General features: G+C 43.4%; 1 protein-coding gene across 1 annotated transcript in view; it reads left to right on the top strand.

The window, feature by feature from the left end:
• The window catches only part of LOC126482112 (follistatin-related protein 5-like), a 505,334-nt gene that overhangs the window by 445,135 nt on the left and 45,300 nt on the right, over positions 1-14,899 (top strand). The window contains exons 8-9 of the mRNA XM_050106091.1: positions 1,773-2,057; positions 11,961-12,058. Coding sequence (XP_049962048.1) covers positions 1,773-2,057; positions 11,961-12,058 — 383 coding nt within the window. The remainder of the gene's footprint in view (positions 1-1,772; positions 2,058-11,960; positions 12,059-14,899) is intronic.

Here is a 14,899-nt window from a genome sequence, read left to right as displayed (position 1 = left end):
CCATCTGCACGAACAGTTCGACGACGTTTGCAGCAGCGTGGACTATCAGCTCGGAGACCATGGCTGCGGCTACCCTTGACGCTGCATCACAGACAGGAGCGCCTGCGATGGTGTACTCAACAACGAACCGGGTGCACGAATGGCAAGAGGTCATTTTTTCTGTTTACAGCATCATGATGGTCGCACCCGTGTTTGGCGACATCGCGGTGGACGCACATTGGAAGCGTGTATTCGTCATCGCCATACTGGCGTATCACCCGGCGTGATGGTATGGGGTACCATTGGTTACACGTCTCGCTCACCTCTCGTTCGCATTGACGGCACTTTGAACAGTGGACGGTACATTTCAGATGTGTTACGACCCGTGGTTCTACCCTTCATTCGATCCCTGCGAAACCCTACATTTCAGCAGGGTAATGCACGACCGCATTATGCAGGTCCTGTACGGGTCTTTCTGGATACAGAAAATGTTCGACTACTGTCCTGGGCAGTGCATTCTCCGGGTCTCTCACCAATTGAAAACGTCTGGTCAATGGTGGCCGAACAACTGGTTCGTCACAATACGCCAGTCTCTACTCTTGATGAAGTGTGGTATCGTGTTGAAGTTGCATAGACAGCTGTACCTGTACACGCCGTCCAAGCTCTGTTTGACTCAATGCCCAGGCGTATCAAGGCCGTTATTACGGCCAGAGGTGGTTGTTCTGGGTACTTCATTTCTCAGAATCTATGCACCCAAATTGCGTGAAAATGTATTCACATGTCAGTTCTAGTATAATATATTTGTCCAATGAATACCCGTTTATCATCTGCATTTCTTGTTGGTGTAGCAATTTTAATGGCCATTAGTGTACCATTTCTTTGACAGTTAGGTGATATGATTTTTCAACAGGATAAGGTACAGCGAAAATTTGGTGCTACGACGCAACGTCCTCTCAGTGGTGTATAACGACAGCGCTGAGCAGCAAGGTCACCTGATCTCTCACGAATTGAACACGTATGTGACTTGGTGAAGCGCGAACTGACTCGTTCCCACTGCCGAATTGCAACAAAACGTGCAAAGTGCTTGGCAGAATTTGTCGCAGGTTGACAATCGGTACCTTTAGGATCGTCTGAATGTAAGAATGGATGTTATTATGGGCTCTTACGACGATGAAGTGCCTGTCACCTCGCTTGTCAGTCAAATGGCTTTGTCCTGGAAGGTGTTACACGTTTTTCCGCAAGTGTAACAAGAATGCTCATTGTCCTACATCCGCGGCGAGGTATAATAAGGAATCGTGATGAAATGAAGAGTTATTTATCGATACATTCGTGTGCGTGTTGCAGACACATTATTTGAAACATGTTTAACCGGGTGTTGCTTCACTGTGATACGCACGTGAATGCATCTGCAGAAAATTAACATTTTATCTTGATTCTACATAGCCGCGAATGAATTCACGAAGATTATTATTGTTGTTATTATTACTATTATTATTCCTTTCCAGATATATATGATTGCCTTTGACGAAAGATTAAACTCGGTATGTGCAGACTTCTAGTCCGATTGTACAAACGGCGCAGATCGACGCGGGGACTGTCGTCAGGGTTGTAAAACTTTGAAGCACAATTTCTTGAAAACGCTTGAGAAGCGCACACTACTGGAGCAGCATCTGTTGCAGCGACGTACCAGAGAAAAATCGCCGACTCGCTGTGTGTACGCTTCCCTCGTTCCTCGAGACGACTGCCGCGCACTGGGATGCACGTTGTTGAAGAGCGCCTGGGTGTGTCGGCAGGTGTGTCGGTGGTGTCGCTGGACACGGCGCTGCAGGTGAACCACCTGTCGGCGCGCGTGGGCGACAACGTGGACATCAAGTGCGACGTGACTGGCACGCCGCCGCCGCCCATCGTGTGGCGGCGCTACGGCGCCGACCTGTCCGAGCTGGGCGAGCCCGACGTGCGCGTCTTCAGCGACGGCTCGCTCTACCTGACGCGCATACAGCTGGTGCACGCCGGAAACTACACCTGCCACGCGCAGCGCAACAAGGACGTCGTGCAGACGCACGTCCTCACCGTGCACAGTGAGTCTGACGCGCTGCGGTTTTGCGCGTTGCTTCGTGTCTAACGCAAAGCTCATTTCTTTACAGTCATTTTTCATACCTTACTAATAACTCCACACCATCCCACATCTCATACCGAGTGCCAGGAAAACACTATACACGAGGTGACACAAGTCCATGGGATACCTCCAAATATGATGCCGCGGCTCCTTTTGCCCGGTTTAGTTTAGCAAATCAAAGTGGCGTGGACTCAACAAGTCGTTGGAAGCCCGTGCAAAAATATTGAAGCATGCAGCCTCTATAGCCGCCCATAATTATATATGACGGTAGTATCTGTTCCCAAAAGAACACTTACCGTAAATGACCATGCAGCTTTGCTAGAATGAAATGATAATTAAATGGACACCCTAGCTGCAACCAGGCGTTGATATACTTCACTGGGGACATGTTGAAAATGTGTGCCCCGACCGGGACTCGAACACGGGATCTCCAGATTACAAGGCAGACGCTCTATCCATCTGAGCCACCGAGGGCACAGAGAATAGTGCGCTTGCGGGAAATTATCCCTTGCACATTCGCAACATGTCCACACCATTACATTCGTAGTGCCCTCGGTGGCTCAGATGGATAGAGCGTCTGCCATGTAAGCAGGAGATCCCGAGTTCGACTCCCGGTCGGGGCACACATTTTCAACATGTCCCCAATGAAGTATATCAACGCCTGGTTGCAGCTAGGGTGTCCATTTAATCATCATTTCATTCTAGCAAAGCTGCATGGTCATCTACGGTAACTGTTCTTTTGGGAACAGATACTACCGTCATATATACTTAAAATATGACTTCCCGGCCATTGACCTCCTTGTGCGAACGCACACACTATGCCCGAACTCGTACGGGAGTTGGTAGATTCATCTGCCACGAGTAATGAGTATGATACGTAAACATCTGTTAGGCGCACTACGAATGTAGTGATGTGGACATGTTGGGAATGTGGGTCTCACGGGGAGTGTGCAAGGGATAAATCCCTGCAGGCGCACTATTATCTGTGCCTTCGGCGACTCAGATGGATAGAGCGTCTGCCATGTGAGAAGGAGATCCCGAATTCGAGTCCCGGTCGGGGCACACATTTTCAAAATGTCCCCAACGAAGTATATCAACGCCTGGTTGCAGCTAGGGTGTCCATTTAATTATCATCCCGCCCATAATTTCGAAAGTGTTGCCGGTGCAATAACTGATCTCTCTATTAAATCTCAGAAATGTTCGATGGGTTACAGATCGGGCCAACTGGGTGGCCAGATCATTCGCTCGAATCGTCCAGGATGTTCTTCATCAATCGTGAACAACTGTGGCCCGGTAACATGGCACATTGTTATCGATAAAAATTGCATCGCTTTTTGGAAACCTGAAGTCCATAAATGGCTGAAAATGGTCTCCAAGTAGCGTAACGTAACCATTTCCGGTCACTGATCGGTTCAGTTGTACCAGAGGATCCAGTCCATCCCATGTAAACCATCAACTTGCACGATGTCTTGCATCCGTGGCTTCGTGGGTCTGCGCCACACACGAACCCTACCACCAGCTCTTACCAACTGAAATCGGGATACACCTGACCAGGCCAGTCATCTGCGGTCCAAGCGATGTGGCCACAAGCCCAGGGGAGGCGCTGGAGGCTATGTCGTGCTGTTACCAAAGGAACTCGCGTCGGTTGTCTGCTGCCACAGCCCATTTATTCCAAATTTCGCCGCACATTCGTAACCGATACGTTCGTTGTACGTCTCACATTGATTTCTGCATTATTTCAGGCAGTGTCTCTTGTCTGATAGCAATGGCAACTTTACGCAAACTACGCTGCTCTCGGTCGTGAAGGGAAGACCACCGGCCACCTCGTTGTCCGTAGTGGGAGATAATACATGAAATTTGGTATTATCGGCACACTTTTGTCACTGTGGATCTCAGAACATAGAATTCTCTAACGATTTCCGAAACTGAACGTCCCATGCGTTTACCTCCAACTACCATTCCTGACGTGCGATCATAATCGAGTCGGAAACTTTTCCACATGAATCACGTAAGTACAAAAGACAGCTGTACCAGTGCTCTGCACTTTTGCACCCTGTGTACTCGATACTACCGCCATCTCTATATGTGCGTATCGCTATCCCATGCCTTTTGTCAATTCAGTGTACTTCTATTCGCATTTTCGCTTTACACATTGACATACGCAAATGCTGTGTCGAAGCCAAAGTACGTCGACATTAGCACCATTCCGTTATCGTAAAGGTCAATTCTCTCATTCCATTGTTGTCTTTGGTACCTGACAAACCGCCAAAATTCAGGTAATAATCATGGGACAAACAACTCGCCATTTGAGCCTCCTCGACTTCCACCTTACCTTCCTCATCCATCTCAACTAACCAACAGGCTGAAATACACACTTTTGAGCAACCAGATTAAAGACACCCGAGTAGCAACACATTTCGTACTGATGTAGGCAGCGACATGTCGTAGCCACGAGGCGTAGAAAGCGTTGGAGAGCGGTCTTGATTTTGACGGCTCAATCGTCATCATAATATTAGTAAACTGAAAGGAGAGATTTTTTTTTTAGGCGAGCACGTCTAGCTCTGTGGCAGTCTCAATGCAGGTTCTGACTCCTTGGGAGCACACAACTGCTCTCACATCTACTGTGACTCTCAAGCTATTCTCGTTTCCACTTGGAGGCTAGCTGGGGACACAGAGAGCGAGTGAGGTTATGAAGGCGAACAGTCTGATGCATGCGATCGGACACTTTGTCATTGAATCAAGTAAATGGAATACGGTTTCAGACTAGACAGGAATTGCTCCTGTCAGTGAGCACATGTCCATCTCAACCGAGCGAACGTTCCGAGGGGTACTGCATGCAACCGACAATCGGCTGCTAATGCCTCACAAAAGTGCGTTTCTGACAGCGGCAAATAGAGTAGCTCGCCTTCTGTGGGCAAAAAAAAACATAGAAAATCGACATGTGATTTTGCATCTTTTTAAGTGATGGAAGACAGTATGAGACTTTTAACCGGCAGAGTGTGGAAGATGTAGTTCAGGACGTAGGTATTCTATGACGTATTTGGGGTGCTTTCTTACCATGACTTGCACTTAATAATACAGGTTACTGTGATCACCTAACAGGTTGCTTATTTAAGCATTACCGGTGACCAAGTGTTCTTTTCTACATCATGATGAGTACGAGGTGTGGCTAGAAAAAATCCGGACTAGTACTGGTGAAACAATAAAACGAATGCAATAAGGCTGAAAGTCGCGTGGCCTGTCACGTGACTCTCGCTCCGCCTACTGCTCGAGTTTCATCTGCCTCCTGCACTCAGTCTGCCCGTGGCGTCTGTTTTAAGTAGTTGACGTTTTGTCTGTGCGTCGGAAAATGTTGAGTGTACAGAAAGAACAGCGTGTTAACATCAAATTTTGTTTCAAACTAGGAAAATCTGCAAGTGAAACGTTTGTAATGTTACAACAAGTGTACGGCGATGATTGTTTATCGCGAACACAAGTGTTTGAGTGGTTTAAACGATTTAAAGATGGCCGTGAAGACACCAGTGATGACACTCGCACTGGCAGACCATTGTCAGCAAAAACTGATGCAAACATTGAAAAAATCGGTAAACTTGTTCGACACTTTCCTTGTCAACTCCTGTTAACTCAGACACTGCTCTGATTGTTAAACGGCGATCTTGTCGAACAAGTCACTGGTGTCTTCGCGGCCATCTTTAAATCGTTTAAACCACTCAAACACTTGTGTTCGCGATAAACAATCATCGCCGCACACTTGCTGTAACATTACAAACGTTTCACTTGCAGATTTTCCTAGTTTGAAACAAAATTTGATGTTAACACGCTGTTCTTTCTGTACACTCAACATTTTCCGACGCACAGACAAAACGTCAACTACTTAAAACAGACGCCACGGGCAGACTGAGTGCAGGAGGCAGATGAAACTCGAGCAGTAGGCGGAGCGAGAGTCACGTGACAGGCCACGCGACTTTCAGCCTTATTGCATTCGTTTTATTGTTTCACCAGTACTAGTCCGGTTTTTTTCTAGCCACACCTCGCATGCTTCATGCACCTTGGATGGCAGCAGACGTGCTCGCAAGGCTGCGGGTCTATGACTACTGAGGCATCCTATAGTACCTCGACCGGCCCACTATATGGCCCGATCTCACTCCCATAGAAAATACATGAGACTTTTTGAAACAGAGGGTGATACGTAGCAATCAACATGGATGCAGTTTGGTAGGTCCACGGAATCTAATGATTAATGAAAGCTTTCAGTGTGATATGTAATACCTAATACACTCGTACTCTCCCTTCGTCACCGAATTGAGGCCACTACCTAGGATGGAGGTGGTGTTACACGGTATCAGAGCGGCATCTCTTGGGAGAGACTAGTATTGTGTCTGGCGTGCTTATACGAGTATTAGCACGTTTCATAAGTGAAGAAATGACGTCTTTGGAGAACAGTAAGCGCTGTTAATATAGAGAAAAATACATTGCCTAGATCATCCGATACTTTTTTTATTCAAATAACCAGTATCGACCCGCTACACACATCATTTTCTGATTAAAAACATGAATAAAAACTTAAAAAATGAGGTGTTGGTACAAAGGTGATAGTAATGTAACATTAAAACAGACAAAGACAATGGCACCAACGCCGCAAAATATCACTAAGTAATTTATTCCTAGTACTGTGAGGTACAGTTTCTCAACAAGGCGAGAAACCTATAGCAAACTACGGAAATTGTACAGCTGAAACAATGAGGAATGTTATCGTGTCAGCCATGTCACAGTATACCAGCTCCCTCACATAAGTGCACACTACCTTCTTCACCTGTCATAATTTTCAAAGTAATATCACAGATCAAATAATGAAGAATATTACAAATACATAAAATATTCAATTAACACATATGAATGTTTACGTAATAAATGTAAAGATATGCAAGTGTACAGGAAGACAAAAGCAAGTGTACACACAGGCAGTATGTTGAACATCGAGCATAGGCTTGTGGTGTCCACTGAATGTATGCTACAGATAGCTGGTCTTGCTGGCATCCACTCACCTATTGTCAGTTTACATGACAGCATTTTGCTTTCATGGCTACGGCATGAGGGAGACATCAAGCATGCCAGATTTACCACAGAACTTCATCCATGGTGTTCGAGTAAGCGATGCGGCGAAAACCTATTTCATTCATTCAGAATCATTCAGAATCTTGTGTGGTTCCTTTCTTTTGGCGATATATATTTCTAGTTCCTCCACCACATCTAGATATCACACCTTACGGGCTCTTTGAAAAGTTATTATAGTAGATGCGTGACTCTATGGTTGTGGATTCACAGAGTCGTTTTCTTTTGCGTGAAAAAGTGCTCATTAAAGCCTTTCATAGTAAACACAGCTAAGAATGGTACGCCGACACCGGCACCTTTCAACCCTTCCGTTTTCCTAAATATCCCTTCATTTCTCCTTCTGCAATGTCTGGTACATGACAGAAACTCACAGCACGATTCGGGTAGTGATCATAGCACAAACCACCTGACTACTGCGCCTTCGCGACTCTCTCCTTACTACTTTCAACCACACTATCCAAGCCATGCTATCTGTTTCTGTCTTCTTCCGTCCATCTCACCTGTTAACATTATTATTTCTTGCTTTTCTGATGATTAGACAACTTCTGAACCATTCTGCAATGCTGCAACCTTTTCAGTCAAACGTGCTACATACTCCAGCGATCCGAAAAGTTACGAGACTGATTTTATTCCTGGCGTACAAGCGAGATCGCCAACGGCTTGCCGCAATGGTAACACCGCTCCGCCTCAGATCACCGAGGCGATGTGGGACGGGTTGCACTTGGATGGGTGACCATCCGGGTCTGCCGAACGCTAATAGCCCTCAGCACTCAGCACTCAGCACTTGTGAGGCCAATTGGGAAGCTACTTGACTGAGAAGTAGCGGCTCCGGTCACGAAAACTGACAACGGCCGGGAGATCTGTCTGTTAACCACACCTCGCCCCTTTATATCCGCTTTGAGTGACGCCTGTGTGTTGAGGATGTCACAGTAGTCCGTCGGTACCGTTGGGCCTTCAAGGCCGATTGGGACGGAGTACAAGTGACGTCACCGCAGTAACTGCGATGGCAGCTTTAAATAAAAATTGTAAACAACAGGTGTGCATTCGGCTAGTCAGTTGTGAGCGGGTAGGTTTAAGTGGAGATATTCTCCAGAACGTTGTGAAGGAGAGGGAAGTGTGTCACCCACACCTTGAGTTCCTAACAAAAATAACGACAGGTGGACAAATGCCGCGACTTGAAATGCAAAACGCGGACAGTTATCTTCTGGAAACAATAATCACAAGTGGCGAGACTTGGTGTTATCGGTACGAACATACCACAAAACGGCAAAGTGCAGAAATTCTCATGAAGGTAGGTTCAACATTTGATGACATAACCGACATTGAAGCCAATGTGAAGCGTGCTGTGAACAACAATCCAAAGAAGGTCTTTTCTGATAGTTTCAAATCATAGTATGAATATTTTCTGCATTGTATTGAAGTGGTGGAAGCTATGTAGAGCGCTTGAAGTATTGAAAATACCATGTTAACTTCTCTCTACTTTTTGTTAATCCAGTCTCGGAACTTTTTCGGCTTACAGAATATGCTTGTGTACTGACAGACCTGTGTCTAGTGCAGTTGTAGTTTGCATGTGTGTCCGTTAAAGCCTTAGACACCGGACACTAATAAGGGCACCACGCTGGGATCGCCGCCTTTCAACTTTTCCGTTTTCCGAAATACTTCTTCATCTGTCCTGGAGCAATCTGTGGCACATGACAATCACTCCCACTAACCTTCTAACACTGATCATAGCACAAGCAATCTCTCTATTGTACCTCCCCCACTTTCACCTAACCATCTACAGCGATACCGTCGAAGCCATCCTATCTATTTCTGTCTTATGGCCTCCATCTGACGTGCTAACCTTAATCCACAGTTCTTCTACGGTTCAGTCAACTTATGGATGCCTTCTACACTGCTGCCAAACATTTTGGCTCACATTTGACAAAAATTAACACACTGATAATTAGAACTAAGTTTCTGAAATTAGCGTATAGTCATTATTATGTCTATCTGTGTATCTATCTATTATCATCATTATCATTATTATTTTTATTATCATTATTGGTAATATTATTATTACTATTATACTATTATTTACTGATCATGTGTTGCATTTCTTGTAATGTCAACTTACTAAAGAAGTCTGATTAGACATAAGAGAGAGGTAGAAGGCACTAACCTCGACAAGTGAGATAAATGTATAAATGAGTAAATAACCGAGTCCACTTTCTTCAACTTCTGTAAATTAGTCATTTTCCCATACGACGGCGTTAATTCTTGAACTCAGGCAACTATGGTCTAGATAGTGTCAGCTGTATTATAATCACTGTCCGATATACTTGGGGGAGTGTACTTCCACTCGAGAATGTCCCAGTTTGTCCTGCTGAGGGTACTCTGGTTCTCTCACTCGTGCGATAAACTGAGCACTCAGCACTACACATCGTCAGCGTAAACCCGTCTTCATGAGGTAGAAAAAAAGAGGCAGGTGCTAAATGGGCGACGTTTTAATGGTGGTCACGAGCGTAATGCCTCATGGTGGAGATGAGCAGTTCATCCCAGCGGCTGCCGTTTTCCGAGTGTCTCAAAAAAGAAACGACGGCTCTTCCAGAGCTGTCACGTATAGGCTCCGGGCCTAAGAGGTGGGCGCGGTGCGTCCAGTGCCATCCCGTGTATTTCCTACACGGTGGAGAACAGGCCATTCAAAGCAACTATACTTACTGTTCTCTTATGGACGCAAATGCACGAGGCCGCTTGTTGTACATCGTAAGCTCCTGCCACGGATAATGCATGAGCGACACTGATAGATTCTCGCGACCTGATGCCCTTTTGTGACCTTTTGAACAGCATGTGTCCTGTTGTTGTAGGTGGAACAGCCGTCAAACTGCTTATTTAAGTCGAAAGCGATACCAGAAAGACTGTATCGAATCGTCGACTACTAACCGAGGTACCATCATACGGCGTGTCTTATTAAATATGTAAGTGGTTTGTTGAACATTTAACTAACAGAATCAAGTACATAATAAGAACTAATATCGTCAAGTGTGCTGAGCGCCCCATCTTAATTTTCAATATAAAATTTGTCTCGAATTGGTGATCAACACCGATAAATTTTATATCCAACACTTTATACTGGACGGCGACTGTTCCACAAAAACGAGAGTAAGATCGAATGCGGCCCAAGGAGGTTTTTCGATATACTTAAACGACCTATCAGATAGGATCAGCAGTACTATAAGGTTGTTTTCTGACGATGAAGGTGTGTACAGAGAAGTGCTGGCGTTAGAAGTTCGTAATAAATTGCTGAAAGACTTGAACAAAATTTACACGTGGTGTAATAAATGGCAACTTCCTTTAAATGTGGATAAATATACGATAATCACTACAATATACAGACAGAACCTAGCGGTATCAGATTACAAAATTTGTGAGGAAGATTTTGAGCCTGTCACATTGTATACGCACGAAATTGGTACTAAGAACAGATGTGAAGTGGTCGGTTACGTAAAATCAGTATTACGAAGGAGAATGGAAGACTTAGATGTGTTTCAGAGTTCACGGGAAAGTGCGTTACATCTGTAGAGTAAACCGCATATCAGACGGTACTAGATCGACTCGTTGTTCTAGAGTTTAGAGCCTGTATGAAGAAATCATGACAATGGGAATCGAACGAGTTCAGAAAAACGCTGTTAAGGCCATAACAGGTCGGCATAGCCCGTACAAAAGAGTAACGGTAGCGCTCAGGAGTTGCAGTGGCAAACCTTGGAAGAAAGGCGATGTAGTTCCCACGAAACCCTACTAAGTATATTTAGAGAACCTGTATTCCAAAAACACTGTCTGACTATTATGCTGTCACCAGCGTATATCTCGTGTACAGATTTTGAAAGTAAGAGAGATTTTTGCTCATACAGAGGCATGCAGGCAGTCAGTTCTGCCTCGCTCAGTATGCGAATAGAAATTAAACAAAATAGATACGATCGATATCATGTGGCGTCTGCCAGGCACTGCAAACTGCCTTGAGGATTATGTTTGTAGATGTAGATTCGTTGGAGACTCTAAGAATGTAGGTAATGGATTTCATTTTTTATTCTCAAGAACGAAGCGGGCTGTTTGAGACCCATCCCATTAATAAGTCGCAGTTCTGTTCAGCCAGATGTCAGTCAGGCTGATGGTGGAGCAAATGGAGGATCCAAATTGGGAATAAATGGGTGGGGCTTGCCTGTCCCGGCATACGCCTTACAACCAAGAGAAACCAGCCGAAAACCTTGATCGGAGCCGGGGGAATGGAACCGTATAAATTTGTTTCTGGGACAGCGCCCCTCGTTGAGAAAGTGACAAAGTTGTCACAGCAAAAAATAAAAAAGAAGCGTATTTTTAGTCCCACTTTTACATTTGAGAAACAAGAGCGCGTTTAACAGTACATGAACTTTTGTGTACAAAACATGGTGATGTTTGCAGCGACTTAAGCCAAACTTTGTGTTTCTCGATATAAAATTCCTTACCCTTCTATTTGGAAAAGGTAGGTCTATGAACACATTGAATATTCATCTGTCCCCGGGGTATTGACTTCCAAATCTTGACCACTATGTCGTAATGTAATTTTGCTACTACACTATCACTCTAGATACCACAGTAATTGATTTCTGGTAGCATGGTAGTTCCTAAGATTGTACATGGAAAACACATGTAAGCAATAGACCCTGCAGCTCCTGATTGATTGTGAAAACACTATAAACACATAAATTACACCGACTATTGTTTGCATTTGTTTCAGCTATACCTGAAGTAAAGGTCACACCACGAATACAATCCAGAAGGCCGGGCGAAGACGCTTCAATGTTCTGCCACGTCGTCGGTGAACCGTTTCCGAAGGTACGCCAAAGAGACATGTTTTCTTCTTGCTATTCTCTTTGTGTTATTTTGATGTTAATTTATTGTCCCCTAACGTTGCACAGTCTAACTTAGGATTCCTGTGTAAATATCGGACCGATTACTACAGCAACTATTTAATCCTCGGTACTTCGACGTTTTGTCAAAAAACAATCATTTTTACACAAGTTATTTTAATAACTTTTACGATTTTTACGATTACATTCACATTTACTTTTTTAAAGGAAGGGGAAAACAATGTAAGTTATTAATTTAGTTCACGCAGTAACGTAGTAAAATGGGATGTAAAACGTCTCATCAAAGATCTACAAAATTTTTTTTGCGACTAAAATGGTGACATCCTCTCTGAGATGTAGCGATCGCAATACTGTTAGTAATATAAAAGTATTCCGTCTTTATCACAAACATAAGACCAGTTTCAATGCCTTATGCATCATTATCATATCAAAATAGTAGAGAACAAACAAGAAACAGTGAAAGCCCAGTGAGAAAACGAGTAATATTTATCAAAGTATGAAACAAATATTCTCATCGGGATTCTCCTGTTTACTGTTGGTTCTCTCTTTTTTGATCTTAGGTTGATGCACAATGAATTGAATCGGACACAAGTGAGGCGCTTTTAGAATTTGTTAAAACTTATGTCTACGTGGAGCGTTCATACTGACAAAAAAACGTAAAGCTAATCTCAGGGATTGTGTTTCATGTTATCACATTAAAATATTGCCGCAGGATATCTTTACAGTAGTGAAATTTAATTAAAATAAACCTTTCAATAAAAGAAAGTATTTCCCTTTTTTAAACGTAATAATCTTCATCTTGCCGAGAAACGGCCAATGTCTGAACTTAACTGAATGTTCTTAGTTTTTACCTTCATACGACATAAATTAATATATTCACTTTCTTTTTCTTAATAATTATGATGCGAGTCCTTTAAAGAGTCCGTTGATGACAGAACGCAATGAAATTATTCCTACGCAAGATGTCTGCTAAGAATGGTCGATTGTTCGGCCGTTCTTGTTAATTATCCAGGGTACTGAAAACCTCACAAATTTACTGCTGCATGAAGGTCACTTGGCATATGAAAGAAAAATGCACGATCATCATAAATTACCATATATTACTTAAAATTTACAACTTACAATGCAAAATGGCCGCCGTATCGTGCTTCATCTTCGAGACTAGAACAGACAGTAATAACGCTGGTCTTCTCTAGTTCCTTATAGTTATCTTATAGAGCCTGTTTGTACCATTATTATTAAAAATTACCGTTATGCCAGCTAATTGCACGCGCATTTTCAGGGATTCTTACAATTTTCGTTTTACTTATTTTGTGTCTCACTTGTCGTCGCACGATTAAATATATTTAATATTTTGTGCCGTGTATTGGTACAATGGGTTCGTGGTAGGCAACTTCCTTTGTAGATTGACTGAGTTTTCGCCGTACGCTACGAATGGACCAAACTCTACCAACTTCATTTCCCACAAATGAGCTTATGTGATGGTTCCATATTACCTTCTCGTAAAATATGATACCCAGGCGTTTTGTATGAGTTGACTAACTACGGTTATGACTCATTATTCACATTGTAGTCATGGGCTACTCATGAAATGGGACCTTTCAGAGTGCGACTTAACCAAAACCAAACATGTGAAAGAACTGGGACAAGGTTTTAAGAACACATCATTCACCATTTATCAAATTTTATTACCATTTGAAAAACACTATATATAGTAAGAGAAACAATTTCTGAGAACAGCAACAAATACATTAAACAAAGGGTACAACATTTTGGATACTAACAACAGTTATAAAACGAAGCAGGGTCTTTTATCAAATTATAACTGTTTATAGAGAAGCTCATAAAACTGGAAACCTCTAATGTCAAATTATGAGTGAACTTTATAATCATTTAAACCACAGACTATACATTCTAACAAAGCGGACAGCTTGGGAGAAGAGTAAAAGGCACAAATAAGTCAAATACAGTTTTCCGTAACCTTTCACGATAACGTTACAAACATGCCCCACTAGGCTGACTCAACATTTAAACTACCATGAAACTAAAGCGCAACGGCCTGAATTTTAGAATTAAAGAAAGTAATAAATATGAAATGTCAGAACCAGGCGCTGCCTCTGTACCGCGCCGAAGCTAACCTTAGAATTCAATGAGTGAAAAAACAAGTTTAATATTTGGCGCTGCAGCCTTTTCTTTCTCCTTAAAAAAAAAAAGTCAGTATCAAGGAACTTTACCCCGCTGCGTAAGACCTGCCACAGTTAACAACGCACGACCAGAATGTGTGGCAAAGAAAAATCCCTTAATCACACGATTTAAGCCGTGCAATGTAGATTATATGCTTTCCTCTTACAATATTTGACTTGTAACACCAAGCACAATAGACACACTCATGTTCTGAAAGAACGCAACACTTTGAACGACTAGAGATCGGACGTTCTTATTCACAGGACATGTACGTTATTATGTTCTGCGGAAATGATTACTATTTCAGTCACCTCGGTTCAGCATGTGACTTGTTGCCTAGTAGACACAGGGTCCGTCACGGATTCTGCGAATTTATTCCATGAGTGATGATATCGTTGCGTATAAGGCACGAATGGCCATCCGTGCTGCATTCACGTGGGTCGGAAACTCATCTGTGGTGGTTTTCATGGATCACAGCGCTGCACCATATCCCACACAGTTTGGAGTGACTTCAGATCTGGTGATCTGTCGGGCCAGGGAAAAAGTCTGATATCCCGTGACGCCACGAAGACAGGTATTTGAGCAGCAGTATGTGTTCTTACATTGTCTTGCTGCAAAATGT

Source organism: Schistocerca serialis, chromosome 1 (genome assembly GCF_023864345.2).
Source record: "Schistocerca serialis cubense isolate TAMUIC-IGC-003099 chromosome 1, iqSchSeri2.2, whole genome shotgun sequence".
NCBI classification, from domain to species: domain Eukaryota; kingdom Metazoa; phylum Arthropoda; class Insecta; order Orthoptera; family Acrididae; genus Schistocerca; species Schistocerca serialis.
Note: the sequence above shows the minus strand (reverse complement) of the source record. Positions and strands in the feature narration are given on the sequence as shown.